The following is a 24,707-nucleotide window of genomic DNA, read 5'->3' on the forward strand; positions in this document are numbered from 1 at the left end:
TTATCACATATGGGCATTTGGTTAGGAAATATCAGAAGTCCTTCTAGTCAATATGTTTTATCTTGCAGAATGACTCAACCACTAGTTTATTTCTCTTTATTTCAGTCATAGAGAATCTGGGATCCTTTATCATCCCCCCCTCCTCAGTCTTTGCACCCAGGGGTTAAATAATCTTTAAAAATATTTAAAAAGCTGTAACAAAATAACATCAAAAGGAATAGGAAGAAGGATGAGGGGGTCAGGAATCATGAAGTGGGTAGAGAAGAGAGTCTCTTCCCCATCCCCCTTTGGATTCCAGCCTGGGCAGTAGGGAGAAATACCCCCTATCTCTCCAGGTACATCCCAGCTGTAGGTGAGGTCAGAGGTCAGGGTATGAAAGTGCCAATGTGTGCAAATGGGGAGGTAGGTGGGCAGGGGCAGGCTGTTTAGAAGATACCCCCTCCTCCCCACTCAACCAGGTACTGCACAGAGCCATCAGGCCTTACTCTTCGAGCAAGGACCCGGACAGGGTCCCCTCGAGATAAGTAGCCAACCCCACCTCGGATTCCTCCTCCAGTCCCAGGAGACAAACTATGGCACAGGGGAGAAGGGGGTGCTGAATGTCTAGGAAGACCAGGGGAGGGGGCTGGGACTGAGGAAGATGAGGCAATCATCGAGTGGGGGTCGCTTTTGGGGATGTCTGTGGGGAAGCCAATGTGAAGTTCCAAGGGTGACCTAGGAAGAGAAGACAATTTTAAATTAAGTCTAGTCAGACAGATGTGGACAAAGACCCATCAGAAATGGGGGCCACATGTGAATCAGAAGAAATGGTTTGAGGTGAAGGAATTTAAGATCATAGAAGTGGGGGAGTCACTGGTAATGAGGGCCAGATTTACCTGTCTGGGGGTTCACTGTCCCCAGAGGTCCCTGTGGTGCTGGCAGAAGGGTGGAAGGAAGCGAACATCCGAATGGGGCTGCTAAGATTAGGGAGGATGAAAGTCAGGACTTGAGGCTAAGAACAAATCCTCTCCCCCTGGAATGGCAGAATCCAAACACCCCGGGGTACCCCTGCCCCCAAAACACTGGTCCCTAGACACTGGCTCTAGAAGCCTCTATGGGACAAAAAATGTGTAGCCAAAGAGGAGAGGGAATAGAATTCCAGGAGGCAAGATCTAGAAGATGAACATAACACACATCTGTTGGGAAGCATAGAAATACTGACCTGGGCAGGCAGCGGGCATCTGTGGGCCGGAAGTTATAGCCCCTGCTGCCCTGGTAATTCTGGTTAGGGCTGGGCGCTGGTGGCGACACAGAGGCCTAGAAGAAGGAGAAGACTGAGAAATCTTCCTTGGTTCCTTCCCACACCCCATCATTTGCCCCATAGAATTCCCCCTGCCCCTGTACCTGCAGTGCCCTCTGCAGACGAGCCCTCTCCCTCTGCTCCCGGGACTCGGGCTGATTGCGCACTGCTGAGGGCGGCCCCAGCTCCTCCACCTTCCCCTTCTGCCTCCTCCTCAGGGGCTCTGGCTCCGGCCTCCGTCGCTTCCCCAGGGGACTTGAGACCCCTCCCCCAGGGCCCTGCCCTGAAGGGAAGCTGTAAGAGGCCTCCTTATCCCCCCAGCCCCCTCCCGGACATCCCAAGACCTCCCCATCTCTACACATTTACCCTCCAGACTAGCCTGAGAATATTCCCCATCCCTGCTAGACCAGTGACCTGGTAGGGGCTCCATCTCCAGCAGTGGGCTCCACAGGAGGAGGGGTCCGAGCATGGAGACCAAACAAACATTTCCTCTTCTTAATCTCCCTCCCAGAAATGAAACTGGGGCAAGGAGAGAAATGACAGTAAGGTAAGTGCTACAGAAAAGGTCCCATTTGCCATACCTCAGTCCTTATCACCTATAGTCCTCCAAGTGGGTTTGGCCCTTCCCTTCCCTGACATCCAATCTTCTGAGCCTCCCTGTTCCCTCTGCCAGTCCTCCAGCTTACCGGTCCTTGTGGCTGTTAAGAGCAGAGAGAAGCTTGGAAGAACGTTCTCCCTTGGGGGTGTCTGAAAGCTGGGAAAAGGGAATTAAACAGAGTCAGGAGAGTGGAGATTCTCACCTACTTTTCTTTTCTTTTGTGGATCATGGTGCTAGAGTTTGGCCTGGGCATGGACCCTGAGCTGTTCAGCGCAAGGCTACCTCCCTACCCTTGAGCCAAGTCCCAAGATGTCCCACTTCACGTTTTCTAGAGGTTAATTGGAGATAAGAGTCTCAGGTTCTTTTGTTGCCTGGACTGGCTTTGAACCTTAATCCTCAGATCTTAGCCCCCAGAGTAGCAAGGATTACAGACAAGAGTCATGGCCTGGCTCACCTACTTTTCTTTATATCTCCTGTCCCATCCCAATGCCCAAAACTCCACAACCCCTTACCTCCCCCAGGAGCAGACTGTCCCAGTTCTCAGAGGTGAAGGGGAGGATCTCTCGGTCAAAGTCAAAGTATTTTTTCTTACAACAAACACTGAGGTGATAGAGTACAAGATGGGCCACATCCACCCTGGAAAACATAAGAGTTGTCAAGGCCATGAAAACATAACATAAACCAGAGGAGTACTAAGGTGGGAGGCTGGAGTATTAGGGTGAAATACTGAGCTCATGTCCAATTGGCTTACCAACGAAGCTGTAGCCTCCGGACCTTTTCAGGTCCGCCCCTGCACACACAGCATTCAAACTCATAGAACCTGGATGTGGAAAAGGAAGAAAACCCACCTTACTTGGGCAACCAGTATATGCCCTGAAGGATTTACAAGTGAGGAGGAAACACTGGGGCTTGGGAACTGAGCATAGAACACAGAATAGAAGGGCAGCCTGAGCTCCAGGGGACCTGGCTCTGGTCTCACCTGTCACCATAGAGGAGGGGCTTGCTCAGACACTGGGTACAGGCCTCATGGAACCACTGTAAGCAGCTCTGGCACTGCAGCATTTTCAGGTTCCACCTGAGGAGAAACAGCATTAGTCTCTAGAGAGTGTCCTCCCCTTCACCCTGCCCCTGCTTCATTCCCCTGGGCCTACCACTGTCCATAACCTGCTTCCCTTCAATACTTACTCCCCAGGGCCACCACAGTAACAGTAGCTCTGTTGTCGGTTGCTCAGATGTCCAGCATCCCAATCCAGCCCCTTTAGCCCATATGGAAGAGAGAGCTTCATGCCCAGCATGGCCCGGGCATAGGGACCCTTTTTCAGTGCACCACCCCTCTGTGGAGAAAGAACAGGCAGAAGGGTTCAGGGATAGGAGAGGCATCTTCAGAGAGGCTGTGGGTGGAAGATTCCCACAGGACGAGGCAACCCAAAGATGCCTTTACCTTCGTGGCAATCGCAAAGACACATTGGCGGCAGACCCAGGACGTGCCCTCTCCTTCTCCAGGGGCTGGGGCTCTGGGAACATGACAGTCCTGGTGATAAGCTGAAAAAGGACAATATTGATAGTGGACCATCTAGTGAACTGCACGTTTTATAAGTCCTGGATAGAAATAGTCTTATTTATTAATCCTGACCTACGGTCCTTACTGGCTTGAGTGCAGTATCCTGACTGAAGGAACTGAGGTTCCTAGAGATTTAAGGGGGATGTTGCCTGGGCCGAGAGTTTGACCTACTGGTAGAGTGCTTGCCTAGCATACACAAAGACCTGGATTCCATTCCTCAGTACCACATACATAGAAAAAAAAAGCCAGAAGTAGTGCTATGTCTCAAGTGGTAGAACTCTATCCTTGAGAAAACCCAATGACAGTGCTCAGACCTGGGCTTGGGCCCAGGACTAGCAAAAAAAAAAAAAAAATGGGTTGGGGATGGGGAGTGTTGTCCAGCATGGTTAGAAAAGATGTCTGTGAGCTACCATCTGCCTGCAAAGTTCATTATCACCTTCATTCCATAGCTGCCTCCCCCTGTGATGAAAGGGGATGAGGTTACAGGTTAACAAGACTGGCCAAAACTGTGCCCTGGCAACTCAGACCACGGAACAGTGCCAGAGGGAAGGACTAATGGAAACCCAGAAGATCCAGGGCAGACTGAACCTTTGAGCTGAGCGTTGGTGGCTACACCTGTAATCCTAGTTATTTAGGAGGTTGAGATCTGAAGAGTGCAGTTTGATGCCAGTCTGGGCAGGATATTTGAAATTCTTTTTTTTTTTGGCCAGTTGTGGGGGCTTGAACTCTGAGCCTGGGCCCTGTCCCTAAGCTCTTCAGCTTAAGGCTGTGGCTCTATTACTTTTGCCATAGTACCACTTCCAGGTTTCTGGTGGTTAATTGGAGATAAGAGTCTCATGGACTTTCTTGCCCAGATTAGCTTTTAACCATGATCCTCAGATCTCAACCTTCTGAGTACCTAGGATTACAGGCATAAGCCACCAGTGGCCCTGCTCAACTTTAAGATGATTCTTCCTCCTCCTTCTTCTTCTTCTTCTTCTTCTTCTTCTTCTTCTTCTTCTTCTTCTTCTTCTTCTTCTTCTTCTTCTTCTTCTTTTGCCAGTCCTGGGCTTGGGTTCAGGGCCTAAGCACTGTCCTTGGGCTTTCTCAAGGCTAGAGCTCTACCACTTGAGTCACAGCACCACTTCTGGCTTTTTTTTTTCCCTATGTGTGTGGTACCAAGGAATTGAACCCAGGTCTTCGTACATGCTAGGCAAGCACTCTACCACTAGGCCAAACTCCCGGCCCTCAAGTTTAAGATTCTTATCTCCAAATGACCACCAAAAAGCCAGAAGTGGAGCTGTGACTCAAGTGGTAGAGCACTAACCTTGTGCAAAAACTCAAGAGTGCAGTAGTCAGTTTCTGAGTTCAAGTCCCAGGACTTTTCCCCCAAAATAAATAAATAAAAGGACCATTATGGTGTCCAGCCTTCTTACCATGGCGACATTTCTCACAGCTGACCAGCCGGTTCCCAGGGACCACAGTCTCAGATCGACAGACACAGCAAAGGAGTTCCTCCCCAGGGAGGGCAGCTGTAAAGGAACTCAGTATGAGGATGGCTGCCCAAGCCAGGTTTCTATTATCCATGCAGTCTCAGGTTTTTTAGGGTCTCACCAGGGCTAATGTCTTTCCATAGAACCAGAAACTGGGAATCATCCTCAAACTGGACCAGACACACTTCCCGAGCACTGTCCACCTGGAATGGGTGAGCAGAAGAATGAAATGAGAACCAGAATTAGATACGGAGAATGGGGAGATGGCAAAAGATCAGTCTTACCTTCTTGATGGTGCCCAAGTACAAAAGCCCATCTGTCCATCTGGCCAGCACATCTTGACCCTCCCAAAGTCGAGGTCTGGGGCCTGACGTGGTAGCTGGAGAAGCTGGGTCCCAAAGAGAGGGGGCACCAGAACGGCTCAGCCGGGGGGGCTGCGCCATTGCATCCTGGGGAGGGGGGGTCTAGCCAGAAATGAGATGGAAAGAAGGTTATGAAAGTCAAGAAAGCTTCCCCTATCTCCTTTGCTGATTTTTCTGTCAAGGATCAAGGATCAAATAGCTGCATTCCCAATCTGCAAAGGTCTTAAGACAACTTGGGTGAGAAACCACTGGTTCCATTCCACTTCTTTGTGACTGCAGCTCTTCCAACTCTGGTGACTAGTTCTCCTCTCCCTAACTACCACCCCAATCTATCTAGTTCTCTAGTTTTCCATCTTCCAAAGATCTCCTGGGACTAAATTCTGGCCTTGAGATCTTAGGAGAAATGATAGTTGCGGTAGCAAAGGTTACTGCTCAATTTTTCCTTTATCTGTTTAGAGATAGCATGTCACCTTCCCCAGCTGTTTGGAGGTAACACAATTGGGTTTCTCTGTTTCCCAAAAATATGTTTTGGAGCTTTTCTGGAGATGTTTTCTAGAGTAGAAACAGCAGTCTCCTCAGGCCTGCCTGTGTCATTCAGAACAATCACCCTAGTGCCAGGTTATGTCGGGTCACCCTCAAATTCGAGGATTCCTGCCCCGGGTTTGATAACTTCCCTGAGTGCCCCGGGAGGGGGGCGTGTCCCAGTCCCCGTCTCCACTCCCCGAGAAGGCGAGTCCGTGTAGGGACTTGGGTCGGCCAGTCCGGACCCGAGGCCGCCTGCCCGCGCCTTGCACGCCGACCCTTGGCTCCATGTCCTTCCCCCCTCCAGCCCCCCAAAACACCGGCGTCTCCCGCCGCCTCCTTACCGATGACAGCTGGGGCGGCCCGGGGCTGGGCAGGGGCAGACGTGGGAGAGCGGGGCGAGCCCTGGGCGCGGGGAGGGCACGTCCAGGCGTCGGGGGACGTGCAGGCGGAGGCCGGGGGGGTCCCCAGGCCCAGCCCCTCGGTCCCCGCGGCTCTGGGGCGTATGACGCAGCAGCCAAAGGAGCGGCAGCGGCAGGAGGAGGCGGCAGGGGGAGGGAGGGGAGGAACCTACCGGTAGGGGAGGGCAATGGGAGGGGAGGGCTGGGGGGGAGGAGGAGCCGGAGGGAGGGGCGGGCACCACCTCACCCCACCTCCCTCACCTCCACTGGGCTGGAGGGCGGAGTGGTCCGCGGCCGCCCCTCCGCGGCCGGGGGCGCGATTGGCGGACCCTGGCGGGAAAGGGAATCCCTGCAGCCCCTCCCCGCGACAGGAGCCTCGCCCTCGGGGCAAGAGGGAATGCCCCCTCCCCGCACCTCGCCGCCCCGCCCGCCCCGTCCGAGGATGCCCCGGGCCCCGCCCCCATCGAGTTTGCGGCCCCACCCTCCATTCACCCTTCCCGGTGCCCCCCCCCCCGGCCCCCGCCCCGCCCCTTCGATGGCAAGTTCGCCCCCGCGTCTCTGCGCACGCGTGGCCCCGCCCGCGCGTGGCACCTGGGACGACCGAGCTCCGCCCGGGGCGGGCGGCGGCCGTAGGCCCTAGGACGGAGCTGGCGCACCCGCCCCAAAGACCGTCCAGCCCCGCGCTTGCAGAGCAGTGGAAGGGCGTAGAGGGCGAGTGGCCCAGGCGGTGACGCCGCCGAGAGCTGACCAATAGGCAACGAGCGGGCAGAGCCCGAGCGGTTCAAACAGTGAGGAAGGGAAAGGGCGGGAGGAAAGGGCCAGCAGTTGTGGGCTCCCCTCCTCCCACACCGGCTCTGGGTGGCCAGTGGTAAGGAGGGAGTGCGGCTACCTACTGCCCGCTCCCTGTTGATACTATAGCGCAGGCCCAAGTTAGAGATAGAAGCTCTATGGCTCATGGCTCGAGCCCTGCACAGCTCCCATCCTTACAGATATGAAAAATAGCTTTCTCTTCGAGCAACCACTAATAAAAATCTTTATTTAAAAAGCAATAACAAATATTCTTTATTTGATAAGCCTGGGTACATAAAGCTCTTGGCCCAACCCCTCAGACCCCCCACCCCCAGCACAGACAGACATACACACACAAGATCTAGATCCATCTTCATTTCTTGTTGGCCTGGGCGGTACCAATAACACACTGGTTCACCTGGATAAGGGGTTTAACAGGAAAAAAATGTTTGCAGAGTAATTCACAAGTGTCTCAAATTCTACCACCCCCAATGCTAGAGTTACCCTCTGGAATACTGAAATAAAGGCTATGAAAGTACATTCAAGGAGACAGGAGCCTGGCCTAGTGGTAGAGTGCTTGCCTAGCACGCACAAAGCCCTGGATTTGATTCCTCAGTACCACATACACAGAAAATGTCAGAAGTGGTGCTGCAGCTCAAGTCCCAAGACTGGCAAAGGAAAACAAAAAAGAAAAGAAATAGCTAAACCAGGGGGAAAAAAATTCACCATCATCACCCACCCAAGACAAACAGCAAGAAAATATTTTGACTTGCTTATTAACTCAAGTGGAAGAAGCATTAAGTCTCCTTGAAAATTCATGGCCATGAGCTGTCTCTTATGGAGTTTGTAACTTGAATTCACATTATTTGGAATGCTCTGAAAAACGTAAGTCTCCATTTCAAGAATTATTTGCCTACATAGTTAAGTTGTAACTGAAAAAGCAAAAAATAACACATGTACATGATTAGTTGATGTGGCCTTGTTTGTATTAGGAAAAAAGGTGAAAACAATTCAAGTGACCAGTAGAGGGAACTGGTGGATAAGTTTTGGTATATCCACACAGAGGAAGCTATCCTAACCTGAAAATAATGTGGTCTTCTCTATTGATGGGGAGTAATTTTGGAGTTTTTTTTTGTTGTTGTTAAACAAATGTGCAGAAATATATATATACAGAAGGAAATAAAGCTTGCTTTTTTTTTGGGGGGGGGCAGTCCTGAGGCTTTAACTCAGGGCCTAGGTACCATCCTTGAGCTTCTATTTGCTCAAGGATAGCACTCTACCATTTGAGCCACAGCATCATTTCAGGCTTTTTCTGTTTTGTGGTACTGAGGAATTAAATCCAGGATTTTGTGCACGCTAGGAAAGCACTCTACTACTAATGCTCCTTCCTAGCCGCTATAGCTTACTTTTGCAATATAGTTTTGATCACTTATTTACCTATTCTAAAAAACTCAATTCAAAGGCCAGTAACTAAAAATGGAACCAGGTAGGCAGTCCTCCAGATGCCTAGCAAGTATAAATCCTTTCTGGATAAATGTGCCTTCTACTATCACCCAGAGGACAGGACCTGGAATAGAGAAGCCTATAACCAGCCAGGGGTCCTGACTGGGCCAGGAATTAGTGGTAATTTCACCTTGGAGGCAAAGCGTAGAGAGTTGAGGGACTCAGAGACGTTCTCTTCCAGGGGGGAAATGTTCACAAACATAAGCCTAGGAAGAAAGAAGAGGCCCAGTCCAACATCAGTGCTCAGCAGAGATTAAGCAGCAGATCTCCAGTGATATCCCCTCTCCACCTCTCCCTACCAAATCCCTTCCATCTGTCCCTCTCACTCACATCTTAGCACTGCCGCCCAGGGAGTTTTGTAGCAAGTAGGTGAGCTTGCTGTTCCGGTAAGGCACATGGGACTCCTGGAAGGTTAATGAAGACTGTTATTAGGATAGGACAGGGTTTTGCACAGCCATCCCAGAAAGCTTCCCACTCCAGCTGCCCTTGACCCACCTTATTGCTTAGGGCCATAATGACCAGCCCCAGTGTGGACAGGCTGCTGTTAATGGCCTGTGTTTCTCTAAGGCGATCCCGCTCCCCAGGGCCAAGGGCTGGGCCAGAGTCTAGCCGCTCACTTCCCGCCAGGTCCACAAGGTTGAGGGGAGCCCCACACTGCAGGCCTCGTGCAGCATGCTCCCCAGAGATCTGCAGCTGGAACACACTGTGGCTACGAGATGATCGCTCATTCTGGGCTGTCTGAGCCACAGCCCTATTCTGACGGGCCAAATGCAACAAAGTCTCCACCTAGAGACAGAGTAACCAGAGACAAAGATAGACAAGAAGTGATCAAATAATGATATCAGCTATGGCATGCTCTCTTGGAACTTCTTTTCTCTTCAGTGAACAGAAAATAAGCAAGTCATATGCCCAACATACCCAAGAAAGCTAAAGGATAAGAGTATCGGGGAACAGTATGTGAAGGCATGTGGGAATGTGCAAGTTTAGACAGGACAGACAACCCAGATGGCCCCAATGCATTCAAAGTTCTTGAATTAGGATGGTCACTGGCTGGCATGGCTCAGGTAAACTGAGTGTGTCCTGTAGCATAAACTAGACTTGATATACAGCTGGCAGATTTACCCTTTCAGCATCGACATCACTCCTCCTTATTCCTAGTTCTGTGTGACAAGTTACTTGTCAATGTCCTCCAGTTCTTTTTTTTTTTTTCTTTTTGCCAGTCCTGAGGCTTGAACTCAGGGCCTGAGCACTGTCCTTGGGCTTCCTCAAGACTAGAGCTCTACCGCTTGAGCCACAGCATGACTTCTGGTGTCTTCTGGCTTTTTCTATGTATGTGGTACTAAGAACTAGAACCTGGGTTTTTGTGCATGCTAGGCGAGCACTCTACCACTAGGCCAGCACTCTACCACTAAGCTAAACTCCCAGCTGTCCAGTTCTCTTTTCTACCCACCTGCCCCTATGGCTCCCTACCTATTCTTCCCCACTCCTCAATCTCAAGTATTCATGAGTCCTCACCTCTTTCTCACAGGAGACAGGGACATATCGAGCATTGGTGACAGTAAGTTCCTCACTTCCTGGTCCTGCTCGACGAATCTCACACACTCCTTGGCCCTTTCGGGCTCCAGTGGCTAGCAGGTCTCGGACAGTTTCATTGTAGATCTCTACATAGCTTGCCACAAAGCTGTAGGTCCAGCCTTGGCCACTTAACTCCTGGGCCACAGAGAAGAGGTGTCGCATAGCCCGAGGGATCAGCCCCTCTAGTTGGGGGTCTTCCCCTGGCCCACCCTCCATTGTGAAGGTCTTGCCACTGCCTGTCTGGCCATAGGCAAAGATGCACACTGGGTAGCCATCTAGAGCGGACTGAACAAGCATGGAGATCTCCTCAAACACTTCATCCTGTCTGCTTCCTGGAGGAAAGACCCGGTCAAAGGAGAAATCATGGCGGGTAGTGGGAGCTGGAGCCCCACTCAGCGTCCCCCGCCGATCATCAGACCGAGAAAGGGTAAGGCGAGTTGGAGGATCAGACAACCCAGCAGGGCCAGGGGGAAACAGGAGGAAGCCAGGGGATGGACTGGGCTCCCCTGTTAGGACAGGGCGGACCCGGCAGAAGACTCGGATGTTGCCCTTGAGTTCCTGAAGCTGGTTGTGCAATCGCCGGCGCTCCATCTCTAGCCCATGGAGACGGTCTCCTCGCTCAGCTAGTAAGGTTGCCTGAGCTGCAGTTTCCTGCTGTAGAGATGCCACCTCTGCTTGACTACTTGACAGAGCTGCTTCAGATGTCTGCAGCCTCCTCTGCCCAGAACAAAATAGACACAGAGAGTAAAATGCAACTACGTCATGGGGCCAAGTGGGGCAGAGGATGAAGTGGGTTCCTTAGCTCCATGGACTATATAAACTAGTAAAGAGAAGGAACAGAGACTCACAGTACTAGGAGCGAAGGGTGCTATGGAAATATCTAGAGGAGGCACAAGAAAGATGACTCCTAGGTTGACATCTAACAGAACAGGTAAACTAAGAACAGGGAATTGAGGGGCTGGAAGTTTGGCCTAGTGGTAGAGTGCTTGCCTAGCATGCACGAAGATCTGGGTTCGATTCCTCAGTACCACATACATAGAACAGTGCTTAGGCCCTGAGTTCAAGCCCCAGGGCTGACCAAAAAAAGAGAGAGAGAGAGAGAGAGAGAGAGAGAGAAAATGGAGTACAAAAAGAACATTCCAGAAAAGTGAAGTACTTATGCAAAGTGCCAGAAATTAGACTGGAAAATATGAAAGATTGTAAATAATGTACTTGGAGCTTACCAAGGAATCATATGGACACAGGAGTGGGAGGGTACCTCAGAGATCTATAATAGGACTGGGGAGTCTGAAGAAAAAGGGGAACTGAGGAAAAGGGGAAGACACAGATCACAGTGCTGAACACAGGAAGTATAGGGAGAGGGAGGTGGACAGAGGCACAGGCAGGAGTGGCTGGAGAGGAGCCAGGAGATACAGACATAATGCTAGTGATAGGTAGTCGGGAGTTCTGAGCACAAAAAAATTTCAGGAGGACCTGGAAGGGGAGGTGTGCATGACAGCTGCTAGAAAATGGGGCTAGTACTGTATGAGAATCTGATCCCTACCTCCTGCTCCTCCAGTCGGGTTGCCAAAGCCTTCCGCTCCTCCTGTAATTCCAGCTGTTCCTTCTGGAGCGCTTGCACTAAGCCCTCCTGTGTGCCCAGCCGTTCTTCCAGTTCTAGGACGCGGGTGCTCAGACTTCCCAGCTCCTGCTGGCCCTGCTCGGCCTGAGCCTGTACTCTGACCAGCTCCTCCTTCAGGGTGCTGCGCTCTGTCCCCAGGGTCTTGGCCTGTTGCTGGGCCTCCTTGAGCTGGTCTCGTAGCTGCTGGTTCTCCTGGCCCAGGGTCTGAGTCTTCTCACGACAGCGTTTCAGTTCTGCATTTAGATCACATAACTGACCCTTTAAGTCCCAAGCAGGACGTTTACCGGGTTTCTTCACTCCCACGACGGGAGGAGCAGCTGATGCTGACATGGACAGAGAAAAGACAAAGGTTGGTGGAGTCCTGGTTCTCTGTCCTCTTCCCTCCACACCTAACAGTACACCTATCCTTACCCTCTAGACAGGAAGAGACCACATGGAGTTTCCTAGGTACTCACCATCTCCTTGTTCCCTATCCCAGCCTCTCACCCAACTGTTATGTTTGTCACCTACTGCCAGGCTTCTGGGCAGGAACAGCAGGAACAGCAGGTGCCGGCTTCTGGTTCTTTAACACTAGAGAATTGAGGAGCTGACTTAAGATTTATTGAATCCCTGACCTCCGTTACCATCTTCTCTTTACACTCATTCTTCTCAGCACCAGCTCTTAGCATTATTACCTGTAACAAAAGCTGTGGAACAACGGGGTCCTGTCCTCTTGGGAATTTTTTGAGCTGTCCAGAGATGGGAGAGAGGAAAAAGTAAAACAATCACTCAGGTGCCATATGCTAATTATGTGGATTGAGCCAGGAGCAACAGAGGTAAATCTTTTTTTTTTGGTTAGTCATGGGGCTTGAACTCTGGACCTGAGTGCTGTTCCTGGGCTCTTCAGCTCAAGGTTACCACCCTACCCCTTGAGCCACAGCACTACTTCCAGTTTTCTACTGGTTAATTGGAGATAATAGTCTCACAGACTTTTGTACCTGGGCTGGCTTTGAACCATCATCCTCAGATCTCAGCCTCCTGAGTAGCTAGGATTACAGGTGTGAGCTACTGTGTTCGGCAAAAGGTGCTTTTTAAAACAACTGGAAATGGGGTGGAGGTGGGGGGAAGGGAAATGGGGACCAAGACATGAGAAAGGGTATCAATGTATGTGAAATAATGCACCTTCTAGCTGGTAAATATAATGTAACCCTTCTATTAATTACAATAAAAAAATATATGGAAAAAAAAAAACAACTGGAAATAAGGCAACTTCTAATTGTCCTCTAAGACTGGAAGGCTCCAATGATGTCCCTCCTAAGACCAGAAATTACTGACTACACCAAGAATCAAGTTGGATGCAGAATAGTAAAAAACAGCAGGGAAGCCTGGTGTGGTGGCTCATGCCTATAATCCTAGCTACTCAAGAGGCTGAAATCTGAGGATCAAGGTTCAAAGCAAGCTCAAGCACAAAAGGACCTGAGACTCTTATCTCCAATTAACCTCTAGAAAATGGGAAGTGTGGCTTGGCTCCAGGGTAGGGTGGTAGCCCTGAGCTAAAGAGCTCAGGGACAGTGCCCAGGCGAAATTCAAGGCCCATGACTCAAAAAAAAAAAGCAGGGGATAGAATTATGTGATCACTATTATCTGTGTGGGAAAAAAAAAAGTGTAGGACAATGTCCATATCTGCTTGAATACTAGAAGGACATACAACTGCCCCTGGGAAATGAGACAGAAAATAAAAAAAAAAAAAAAAACTTACACCGTAAAGCTAACTTTATGCCTCTGTATTTTTGAAGCAAGTGAAATGTACTCACTCAAAATAGAGTTAAATTGAATGAAAAGAAAAAATTAAAAGGGTCAAAAGAAAAGCACTGTACTCCCATGGCTTGGGCCCTGTCCATCTCTGGATCTCTAGACCCACCTGCAGTTTGGCCTTGTGGCAGGGGTGCTGTGCTGAGAGGGGGTGCTCTGGGACGGGTTATGTTCATTTTGGTTGCTGTACCCTGAATTCGAGTCCGTTTCTGGAAAAAGATGAAAACAAAGCCCATAATCAACTTCCTTTATCTGTACTCTTCTTCTTTTTCTTCTTCCCCCTCCTCTTCTCCCTGTCACCTCTCTTACATCACACGTGCTCGCATGTACACACATTCATGGTTTCTTTCTCAAGAATGTGCAGCTCTGCATACTCAGCTCACCTTGGCAGGTTCTAAGACATTCTCCATTTGCTCAGGCCCTCTCTTGAGCCTGCTTCCTGGGAGAGGCAATCGGGATGAGGCCTTCCCCAGGGGTGTATTCAGATCTACGTTCTCCTTCACTTCTAACAAGGCAGACCTCTGTTGTGGGAGGGAAAAAAGATGCTTAAGACAATACCCAAAAGCCCAAATATCCTATGGACTCCCTTTTAGCACCTCTAACCTTATTCCTCAACAACCTCCTCAATGATCATTAACTAAATATCATTTGTGCCAAAAGCTGGGACTTGCAGACTATGTGTCAACTAAATAGTTAGGAATGAAACATCACATAAAAGTGGGAACAATCTCTATGGTAAAAGCTAACTTTTAGGGTAGGACTCAAACAAGTAGAAAAAAATGGATACTCCTATAAAACTCAAACATGCATATGGTGTCAGGGTGGTAGCTCATGCCTGTAATCCTAGCTACTCAGAAGGCTGAGTTCTGAGGATCAAGGTTCAAAGCCAGCCCGGGCATAAAAGGAATTGAGACTCTTATCTCCAATTAACCCCTAGAAAATGGGAAGTGGGGCTTGATTCAAGGGTAGGGCAGTAGCCTTGAGCTGAAGAGCTCATGGACAAAGCCCAGACTGAGTTCAAGCCCCATGATCCACAAAACAACAAGAACAACAACAAAAATCATGCCTATGGTATGACTATGAAACAGGCCCCTTTAATGGGAGCTAAACTAATAAATGATGGGCTGGGAATGTGACTTAATAGTAGAGTGCTAGCCTTGAACAAAAAAGCTGAGGGATAGTGCCCAGACCCTGGGTTCAAGCCCCAGGACTGGCATAAATAAATAAGAGAATATAAGACAGATTAAGGCTGAATTCTGGCTTGGAGGAGTAGCAACATTAATAGAGCAGTCTGAAATGTTTTACCCTTATCAACTTAATTCATTTTCTCAGCAGCCCACTGAGGGCTTGCTATTACTAACTCTATCTTAAAGATGAGGGCAGAAAGATACTCAGAGTAAAATAGCTTATCTAAGGCTATCAGCTAATACAAGAGAGTACCAGAGTTAAGAATCAGGCTAGTGTACTTCCAGAAGCCACATTAAACTGCACTGTCTTGTTGGGCTTTGAAGCCAAGGTAAGAAGTATGGGTTTTATCTGTGCATTCTGCAAAGAACTATTACAGTTTCTGAGTAGGCATGTAAAAAAAATTGTTTTAAGCCATTTCTTCCACTTTTTTCTTTCTCCTTCCCCTCTGTCTCCACATGCCTCCATCCTGTGGGGGCCCACAGTTTGCTCTCCCCAATAAACTCTTTGCTGCTCCTGAAACAAATAAGTAAACAAACAAATAAATAAAAAGCCAACTAAAAGAACAATAATGTGGAAGTGGAGCTGTGGTTTGAATAAAAGAGTCTGGAGCATAGAAGCACAGCGACAGCACCCAGTCCTTGAGTGTGTGCGCATGCACACATACACATACACACACACACACACACACACACACACACGAACAATAATGTAACTTGATAGTGGAGCCCATCACCCTAGTTACTCAGGAGGTTGAAATCCTGAGGAAGAGGAAGAGATGTCCATAGAACTCCATCTCTAAAACAGTCAGCAACCAAGATGGGGGAGTGGGGGGGACGGTAATGGGGACCAAGACATGTGAAAGGGTATCAATGTATGTGAATTAATGCACCTTCTATCTGGCAAATATCATGTAACCCTTTTATTAATTACAATAAAAATATTAATAAATAAATAAATAATAAAACAGTCAACAAAAAGTTTAGCTGGCTGCTAGGAACTGGTGGCTCATGCCTGTAATCCTAGCTACTCAGGAGGCTGAAATCTGAGGATCAAGGTCCAAAGCCAGCCCAGGCACAAAACTCAGTGAGATTCTTATCTCCAATTAATCACCAGAAAACCAGAAGTGATGCTGTGGCTCAAAGTTGGTAGAGTACTAGTCTTGAGCTGAAGAGCTAAGGGACAGTGCCCAGGCCCAGAGTTTAAGCTCCATGAATGACCAAAAAAAAAAAAAAAAAAACGGCTAAGAAACAGCACCCTTGTGGCCGGGAGTTTGGCCTAGTGGTATAGTGCTTGCCTAGCATACACAAAGACCCGGGTTCAATTCCTCGGTACCACATATATAGAAAAAAGCTGGAAGTGGTGCTGAGGCTCAAGTGGTAGAGCTCTAGCCTTGAGAAAGTCCAAGGATAGTGCTCAGGCCCTGAGCTCAAGCCCAAGACTGGCAAAAAAAAAAAAAAAGAAAGAAAGAAAGAAAGAAAGAAAGAAAGAAAGAAAGAAAGAAAGAAAGAAAGAAAGAGCACCCAAGTGCCAGGAAGTGTGGCTTAGTGGTAGAGTGTTTGCCTAGCACACATGAACCCCCCCCCCCCCCCCCGTCAGGTTCGATTCTTTGGTGTCACATACATAGAAAAAGCCAGAAGTGGCCAGGAGTTTGGGCCAGTGGTAGAGTGCTTGCCTGGCATATACAAAGACCCAGGTTCAATTTCTACATACCACAAACATAGACAAAGTGATGCTGTGGCTAAATGGTAGAGCGCTAGCCTTGAGAAAGCCCAAGGACAGTGCTCAGGCCCTGTCAAGCCCAGGACAAGAAAGAAAGAAAAAGAGAAAAAGAGAGAAAGGGGGGGGGGAGGGAGAGAGTGAAAGAGAGAAAGAGAAAGAAAAAGAAGGAAGGAAGGAAGGAAGGAAGGAAGGAAGGAAGGAAGGAAGGAAGGAAGGAAGGAAGGGAAATAAGTCAGAGGTACTCAGGAGACAGATCTGAGGACAATAGTTGGAAGCCAGGATAGGGAGAAAAGTCCCCAGGTGAAGTCCCCATGAGACTCTTATTTCCAGTAAGCTACTCAAAAAGCTGGAAGTGGCCCTGTGGTTCAAGTGGTAGAATGCTAGCCTGGAGTGCAGAGGCTCAGGGACAGCACCCAGGCCCTCAGTTCAAATCCCAGGACTGGCATCTCCCTCCCTCCCTCCTGCCTCCCCAAATGTGTAGTATGTAGCTGACTCTTACAGAGAAGGATAAAGGTAGCATAACCAGCTTGGGGACCACCAAGACAGGCATGAGGTAGGCAGTGGGAAAGGGATTCGCTCCTGTTCTTGTCCAGGGTGACCAATCATTTCTTGGGACACAAAATGTTCTGTACTAAAACTAGGTCAGAGGAAGGGATGGACATCTAGTTCAGATAGGGATAATGTCAGAAAACTTTTGTGAGGTATTATAGGTGGAAATAATATTAATAACATTAATGAGCTTGTGCCAAGAACTGGTATGGCAGGAACAAAGCAATATATACAATATATACAATAAACAACAAATTGTGCCATTCAGCTGAATACATGGGTTGTGCACAAAAGTAGGTGATAGAGAAGAGACAGAAAAGAATATAGTACCCAATATACCATTAAGGAGACTGAGGGCAAGAATCTACACTTCAACGATTTTGGGGGAGGGGTTTGGGGGAAAGAAAAGAATGACTACTGGGCACTGATGGCACAAGCCCATAATCCTAGCTACTCAGGAGGCTGAGATCTAAGGACTGCAGGTAGAAGCCAGCCCAGGCAGAAAAATCCCCGTGAGACCCATATCTCAAAAACCAGAAGTGGCATAGTGGCTCAAATGATAGAATACTAGCCTTGAGCACAAAGAGTTCCCAGGGACGGCGTCTAAGCCACAACCAACAAAACAAAAGAGTGATTTATAATAGTTTTATACCAAAAAACAGAACTGTAATCCAGTCATGGTTGCTCATACCTGTAATCCCAATTCTCAGGAGGATGAGGCAGGAAGATTGTGTATACGAGGCCACCCTGGGCTACATAGCAAAATCCTATCTCAGAAAAAAAAAGCAAACTGTGAGCAGTATGAAGACTGAAGAGTAAGAGTCCACAGTTTTCATTCAACAGAGATTGACTGAACATACGCTGTGTGCCAGGTCCTGATCTAGACAAGTAATAAACATCAAGTCCCTTCTTTTCCAGGGCAGCCTTTCCAAACTGGAGTTCTACAAGAGAATTAACGTACAGAAAAATGATCTATTTTCAACACTCCTAAGAACGTACAGGGCTTTAACTCCAGGCCTGAGCGCTATCCTTGGGCTTTCTCAAGGCTAGTGCTCTACCACTTGAGCCACAGTGCCATTTCCGGTTTGGTCTGGTACCGAGGAATGGAACCTAGGGCTTCATGCATGCTAAGCAGGCACTCTACCACTAAACCATGCTTCTGGCCCATACACAGCTTTTAACATTCTGGATGCGTAAGACATAATTTAATTCACTAGATGCAAAGGATGCTGTTAAGCATTGAGCTCCACTCTCACGGAGTCCAGGAAATCTTGACAACTAGGCAGAAATCCTCTGGAAGAACCAACTGAGTAAAGCAGGGCTGGGAGGGATGAAAAAAGAAGCACTGGGTTACTTGAAACCAAGGAGCTAGCTTGGGAGTAGGATGGCAGCAGAAAGAAAAAACTCCAGGCTGATTCCAAGGTGCCTGTCACAGTCCTGTTACCCACATCACAGGAGGAATGGTTGATGTGGTTTTAATTAAGAATTTTCAGTTAAGCTGGGTGCTGGTGACTCACACAATCTTAGCTACTCAGGAGGCCGAGATTTGAGGATCACAGTTCATTGCCAGCCCAGGCAGCAAACCCATGAGACTTATCTTTAATTAACCAGCAAAAAAGCTGAAAATGGCCTGTGAATTAAATAGTAGAGCCTTGAGCAAAAGAGCCAAACAATAATACCAGACCTTTAGTCCAAGTCCCAGTACTGACACACAGGCACACAGGCACGCAGGCAGGCAGGCAGGCAGGCAGGCAGGCAGGCAGGCAGGCAGGCAGGCCCACACACACGCGCACGCGCACACACACACACAAAATCAACTAATGGATCTAAATGTTCAATTACCGAATTTCTTTTTGTTTGTCAGTACTAAGTTTTTAATGAAGGGCTACACATTTGCTTGGCAGGTATGCTACTTGAGCCATGCTTACCAGGCTTTTTTGCTTTCATTGTCTGTCTAATAGGGCCTCCTATACGTGCCTAGGCCAGCTTGGACTGGAATCCTCTTATTTACCATTCCAGGTTAACATTTTTTATTGGTTGAAATGTGGTCTTACGATTTTTTTTTTGGTCAGTCCTGGGGCTTGAACTCAGGGCCTGAGCACTCTGTCTTTGGGCTTTCTCAAGGCTAGGGTTCTACCACTCAAGCCATAGCACCACTTCTGGCCTTGTCTATGTATGTGGTACCAAGGAGTTGAACCCGGGTCTTCATGCATGTTAGGCAAGCAATCTTCCACGAGGCTAAACTCCAGGTTCTTACAATGTTTTTGCCCCATTTTTTGCCTTGTAGTGCTTTCCTCGCGTCTCCCTCTCTCCAGCAGCTGGGTTATTGTGCTAGAACTATTAAGTCATTGTGCCCAGCCTTTTTTTTTTTAAACAAGTAAACAGAAAATCTATTTGAAAGTGAAAGGAAATTCATGAAAATAGCAGAAACTAGCCAATTGGAGAAGGGTCTTAAAGAGAAGTCCAACGGAATCCTCTCCAAGACTGGAGGCTCCTCCCCTAACTCTATACCTCTTCCGCAGACTTTTCCCGATTGCAGGGAACTGGGAACTGAACCCAGGGTCTTATACTCTAGGCAACAGCTCTACCACTTGAGTTATGTTTCCAACCACTTTTTTTTAACTTTTATTTTTGAGATAAAGTCTTGCTCACAGTAACTGTACCTGGCCTTGTCTTATGATCCTATTGCTTCTTCTTCCCAAACAGCTAGGATTTCAGGCATGCCCTAACATGTCCAGCTCTGCCTGCCCTCTGGAGTACAGGAATTACAGATGTGCAACATACTATAACCATCGCCTTTCCATGATCTATTTATACTTACTATGCATTGCTCCAGATTTAAATACCAATATGCTCAGTTCTCCAATGTATACTTCCAGCTTAAACCTCACTTCTGAATTTACATAGAAGTGTCTTCTCAGCCGGGAGCGTGGTGGCTCACACCTGTAATCCCAGCTACTCAGAAGGCTGAGATCTGAAGATCATGGTTTAAAGCCAGCCTGGGCACAAAAGGACTTGAGACTCTTATCTCCAATTAACCTCTAGAAAAGGGAAGTGGGGCTTGGCTCAAGGGGTAGCCCGGTAGCCTTGAGCTGAAGAGCTCAGGGACAGTGTCCAGGCTGAAGTCAAGCCTCACTACCCACAAAAAGAAAAAAAAGGCCACTTAAAAGTCAGATAATGGCCAGGCACAGTATCAGAATACAGGCTAGTGCCTGTCATCCCAGCTGCTTTGGGAGGCAGTGGGAAAAGAATTGATGTTTGAGGTAGACTGGGCAAAATATTCATTAAGAAAATGCTGGACCTAGTGGACCATATCTATCAATCCAGCTATGAGGAAATTACAAATAGAAGGACTATGGTCCAGGTTGGCTCTGAGGCATAAATTTGAGACTCTATGTGGAGGGAGGAAGGCTAACAAAAGCAAAAAGATGGTTAGAGACATGGCTCAAGAGGCAGAACATATGTCTAGCAACTGTAAGGTCTCAAGTCTTAGGTACATTAATACCCCCTCCCCCGCCACCAAAAGAAAAAAGCAGCAGCAAGTGGATCAACAGCCCCATTCCCCATTCCCTGACTTCCATACCTACAATCTTTCCCTTTGCTCGCTTAATTCCAGCCACACTGGCCTCCATGCTATAAATTCTTTGAGATCTCAGCTGTCATAAGACTCCTTCTGCCAGGATTGATCTTCCCTGAATATCTAACTGCTTGTCTCAGGTCTCCCTTTCTAAGTGGGCTTCCTCAGAGCACTCTATGCAATACTATCTAGTCAACTGGCTTCCTCCTCAGCTTCTTTTTTTTTTTTTTTAATTTACAGAGGGGTAACAGTTACATATGTAAAGCAGTCAGTATATTTCTTGCGAAACATTGTTACTCTCCCCCTCATTTTTCTCTCACTTTCCCTCCTCATCTCTTAAACATGCTTAAATTTTCTTTCACCATAGCTCTTAACACTTCTGTTTGTTTTGTTTATTTATGCTGGTCCTAGGGCCTGGGCACTGTCCCTGAGTCTCTTTGTGTTCAAAGCTAGTGCCCAACCACTTGAGCCACAGGGCCACTTCTGAGTTTATTGGAGGTAAGAGTCTCATAGGGACTTATCTGCCCAGGCTGGCTTGGAACCCCAACCCCCCTAAGTAGCTAAGATTACAAATATGAGCCACTGGCACCTGGTTCTCTTAACACTCTTTAATAGAACTATACAACTTATTGCATTTATTATCTGTCTCCACACATTGATGGCTAGGACTTCTGTCTCCACTATTACATCCTACTACAACTGTGCTGGGCACTCAGTGGGTGCTTAAGAAATATTTAATGAAGTCAAGGTACGAGTGGCAAGTGGAGCTGTGGATCAAGTGGCAGTGGTGGCCTTGAGTGGAAAAAATTCAGGATAGCTCAATGCAAGTGGCTCATGCCTGTAATCCTAGCAAATCAGGAGGTCTGAGGACAGAGAGAAGCCAGCCTAGGCAGAAAAGGCTGTGAGACTTTTATCTCCAATTAAACACCCTCAAAATGGAAGTAGAACTGTGCTTAAGGTACAATGCTAGCCTTAAGCTTACAGATAGGCCCTGAGTTCAAGCCCCAGGGATATACACAATAGATAGATATTTTTTTAATTAGTTTTTTGAAAAATGCACTGAACACTAAATAAATAAATGCAGTAACAGTAATTCACATTAAAACAAAACTTACTTCCTTGTTTTTTGTTGCTGTTGCACGTTTTTCTGTTTGTTTTGTTAGCCAGTCCTGGGGTATGAACCTAGAGCCTGGGCACTATTCCTGAGCTTCTTTTGCTCAAAGCTCACAGAGTCACTTTTGGCTTTTTTTGGTTTATGTGGTAGTGAGGAATAGAACCCAAGGCTTCATGCATGCTAGGCAAGCACTCTACTGGCAAGCCATTCCCAACCCTAAAACATACTTCTAATAGCCATTGTTTTTTCTGTTTGGGATAGTTTAAAGTTTTTATTTTATCACAAAACTAGAAGTGTATCTATACAAAAACTCACAATAGCCTGTCTTTTTAAACAATAAGGAAATGATTCACAAAAGACAATGAATAGAACATATAGTACAAATCTAAATAGGATTTGTTAAAAAAAAAATCAGTCACATCTAATAACACAGCCAAAGTGCTCTTGTATAAAGTATCACTTGAAGAAAAGAATTTATCAATGTCTAAAAGTAAGTTTGTTCATAGATAAATGTCTTTAATGAATAGATCTGGCAAGGCTTCTCATTTTACTACTTTTCATGGTCATATCACATAGCTCTGTTCTTTGGTTGCAGTATATCATAAATCTCTTCAGGATGAATCTTTTACTTTGGGTGAATACAAACGTGAAAAACTAGTAAACAAAGGATTCAGAAAGAACTTTCCTGGCACTATCACCATCACACATATGGAGGCAAGAGACGAGATACGTCAGAAGGTTGTGGAATAAAACAGGGGGCCCATAAGACGAACTAAATCAACCATGAGCAAACCTTAGGCAAGAAAACAGAACAGCGAGAGGTCTTTCGGCCTCCAGGACCCCCACTTCTCACACCCCCTTCCTACACAGGCCAACGCAAAGGACATCGCAGGATTTGGCCCTCAGCTCCATTTGTCACCTCAGAACCCTTACTTCTCCCACCACAAGCGGAAACCTGTCAGATGGGCCTGAGAATTCCAAAAGGGCAATCCTGAAGCGGGAAGGCGGGACGGGGACGGGGACGGGGACCGGGACCGGGACCGGGACCGGGACCGGGACGGGCCGACAGACGACGCCGGGACCTGCCGGGACTGCTCCCCGAGTCCACACTGCCTCCGCTGCCCGTTCCCCGTCGGCGGGGCCGCACAGACCTTCGCCCGCCAGGCAGCCACCCGCAGGCCCACCTGGAGTCCGCGCGGGCCGGGGAGCGGCGGCGAGCAGCGGTCGCCCCGCTCCCGATGGGGACCCTCGCCGCCCCCTCTCACCTGGTGCTCCATGTCCACCTCCGACCCACACACGCCGGGTGCAATGGAAGAGGGAAGGACGCCGGCGCTCCTGGGACCCACGTTCTCCCGCCCGCTCGCGACACAGAACGCCCTCGCGACGGGCTCTGACGGCTGCTGGCCGCGCGCCACACCCGCCACTTTTGAATTTCAACCGCCGCGTCCCATTCTTACAACGCTCCGCACGCAGGGGCCAATCGTCGCTGTCGCCACCGCCAAGGGCCAATAGCAGCTCCCTCCGCCTCGCGAGGCCACACCCTCCTGACCTGCGCCTTCTCCTTCCGGTGTAGTGAGCGCCTGAGAGACGGACACACTAACTCTACTTCCGGTGGCTCCCCTCTCCCCCCCCCCCCCTGGTGGTGAGTGCGCGGGACTTACGCCGCCGCTCGGTACGTCAGAAAATGCGTCAAAACGCCGCTTGATCCTCACGTAACTGGCGTGATGACGGAGGGGGAGGAATGAGGAGTCTGGAGAAAAGGAAATACGCGTGCGCACGCCGGAGCCCTTGCAGGGAGAGCGCCTCCTGGCGGCGGCGAGGTGGAAACGCAAGCCCTACCTGTGACCGGGTCGGAGGAGGCTGGGGCTGGGGCGTGGCCTCTCGCGTCTCGGTGGGGTTGTACTGGTCCGAGGAACTGGAGCCAGCGGGAATTGCCGGGTCGGCCCGGCCGTTCTCACTAAATCTAGATACCTTGGGCACAACTTGGGGCTTTGCGCTCGGAAGCCCGACGCGGCGGGGCGGGGGGATTGGAGGTGTTCACATCCCTCTCCTCCTCCCACCCGCGGCCGGCCGAGCGAGGGGGCCGGCACTGAGGTTGGAGAGCCGCTTTCACAGTCTGGAACCCAGGAAGAGTCAGTCCACGCCAGTCATGACGCATTGTGTGCATCATCTGGTTTCACACCGGCCAAACGTTAAGTCAGCCTGCGAGAGACTCAGTTCCCACTTGTCCAGCAAAGCTTGGCGTGGCTCAAGCGGTAAGAGTACCAACTGTGATAAAAAAAAAAACACACACACACAACAACAAAAGCGTAGCAATCACAAGGACCCCAAGGTCAAAGCTGAAAAGCTCAGACACAGCCCAGGCTCAGACTGCAAGCTCGACAACTAACAAACAAACAATTAAAAAACAAAAACCGGACTCTGGGCCAGGCACGGGAAGAAGGCTAAGACCCAGCGGGTATGGACCTCAGGGCAGCTACACTGGCTGTTTGGGGCGAAGGGAGAGGCGACCAGGACACGCACCACACTAGAGGGCGCCACCCGCTAGTCTTTGCGGATTTCTGCCTCTGCTGCTCTCGGAGATTACGAAAACATATGCCCATGGTCATTGGGAGAGCTTTTCCTTGCCTCCTCATCTGGTTAGGGCAGAACCCCACCAGCTGATAGGAGAGACAGATGGATAGTCACATGTGCATCTATTCACCATATTTCGACACATATTTTTTTATTCCCCTTGGTAGTACTGGGATTTAAACTCAGGGCGTTGTGCTTGCTAAGCAGACACTCTACCACTTGAGCCACCACTGCTCCCCAGCCCTTTTCTTTCTCTTTCAAATATTTTTTTTTTTGCCAGTCCTGGGGCTTGAACTCAGGGCCTGAACACTGTCCTTGGGCTTTCCTCAAGGCTAGAGCTCCATCACTTGAGCCACGGCACCACTTCCGTTTTTTCCTATGTATGTGATACCAAGGAGTCAAACCCGGGTCTTCGTGCATGCTAGGCAAGCACTCTACCACTAGGCCAAACTCCCAGCCCCCAGAGTTCAAGTTCTACAACCAACAAAGAAAAAGAAAAAGAAAAAAGAAAG

General features: G+C 48.9%; 2 protein-coding genes across 11 annotated transcripts in view; both read right to left on the bottom strand.

Annotated features, from left to right (window-relative positions):
• Positions 1–15: 15 nt before the first annotated feature.
• Positions 16–5,749, bottom strand: Phf1 (PHD finger protein 1). 6 transcript variants are annotated; one of them, XM_090355898.1, is made up of 14 exons: positions 5,195–5,746; positions 5,032–5,113; positions 4,854–4,949; positions 3,319–3,419; positions 3,063–3,211; positions 2,857–2,952; positions 2,629–2,697; positions 2,390–2,513; positions 1,966–2,033; positions 1,694–1,798; positions 1,384–1,573; positions 1,202–1,296; positions 876–953; positions 17–714 (listed from the first exon to the last, which is right to left on the bottom strand). In XM_090355898.1, exons 1-14 carry the CDS (start codon positions 5,351–5,353, stop codon positions 426–428), a joined length of 1,701 nt encoding a protein of 566 aa, XP_090212024.1. In that variant the 5' UTR covers positions 5,354–5,746; the 3' UTR covers positions 17–425. The 6 variants fall into 6 exon arrangements, with proteins under 6 accessions (XP_090212025.1, XP_090212024.1, XP_090212023.1 ...); XM_090355897.1 differs by having other exon boundaries at positions 18–714; positions 876–956; positions 5,195–5,745; XM_090355899.1 differs by lacking the exon at positions 876–953 and having other exon boundaries at positions 16–714; positions 5,195–5,748.
• Positions 5,750–7,314: 1,565 nt separating this feature from the next.
• Kifc1 (kinesin family member C1) overlaps positions 7,315–24,707 on the bottom strand; it is a 28,353-nt gene continuing 10,960 nt past the window's right edge. Inside the window, exons 1-13 of one of the 5 annotated variants that reach the window (XM_090355906.1) lie at positions 22,887–23,031; positions 17,791–17,871; positions 17,622–17,697; positions 13,858–13,995; positions 13,584–13,683; positions 12,358–12,411; positions 12,194–12,253; positions 11,606–12,006; positions 10,003–10,779; positions 8,983–9,273; positions 8,818–8,891; positions 8,618–8,693; positions 7,315–7,402 (exon numbers count right to left, since the gene is read on the bottom strand). In XM_090355906.1, the coding sequence (XP_090212032.1) occupies positions 7,358–7,402; positions 8,618–8,693; positions 8,818–8,891; positions 8,983–9,273; positions 10,003–10,779; positions 11,606–12,006; positions 12,194–12,253; positions 12,358–12,411; positions 13,584–13,683; positions 13,858–13,884 (1,905 nt within the window). In that variant the 5' untranslated portion in view covers positions 13,885–13,995; positions 17,622–17,697; positions 17,791–17,871; positions 22,887–23,031 and the 3' untranslated portion in view covers positions 7,315–7,357. Of the gene's footprint in view, positions 7,403–7,423; positions 8,694–8,817; positions 8,892–8,982; positions 9,274–10,002; positions 10,780–11,605; positions 12,007–12,193; positions 12,254–12,357; positions 12,412–13,583; positions 13,684–13,857; positions 13,996–17,621; positions 17,698–17,790; positions 17,872–22,886; positions 23,032–24,707 lie in introns of those variants that run through there. The other 4 variants (XM_090355907.1, XM_090355904.1, XM_090355905.1 and 1 more) reach the window with 4 other exon arrangements.

This window comes from Megascapheus bottae, chromosome 22 (assembly GCF_031878675.1).
Source record: "Megascapheus bottae isolate mThoBot1 chromosome 22, mThoBot2.hap1, whole genome shotgun sequence".
Classification (NCBI taxonomy): domain Eukaryota; kingdom Metazoa; phylum Chordata; class Mammalia; order Rodentia; family Geomyidae; genus Megascapheus; species Megascapheus bottae.

Excerpts from the sequence above, each read along its gene's own strand:
- Phf1 (XM_090355897.1), bottom strand. The coding sequence starts at position 5,353 with ATGGCGCAGCCCCCCCGGCTGAGCCGTTCTGGTGCCCCCTCTCTTTGG. Across the intron at positions 4,950-5,031 it reads ATGGAAAGACATTAGCCCTG|CTGCCCTCCCTGGGGAGGAA; the intron begins GTGAGACCCTAA and ends GTTCCTTTACAG. Across the intron at positions 3,420-4,853 it reads CTGTGAGAAATGTCGCCATG|CTTATCACCAGGACTGTCAT; the intron begins GTAAGAAGGCTG and ends GTCCTTTTTCAG.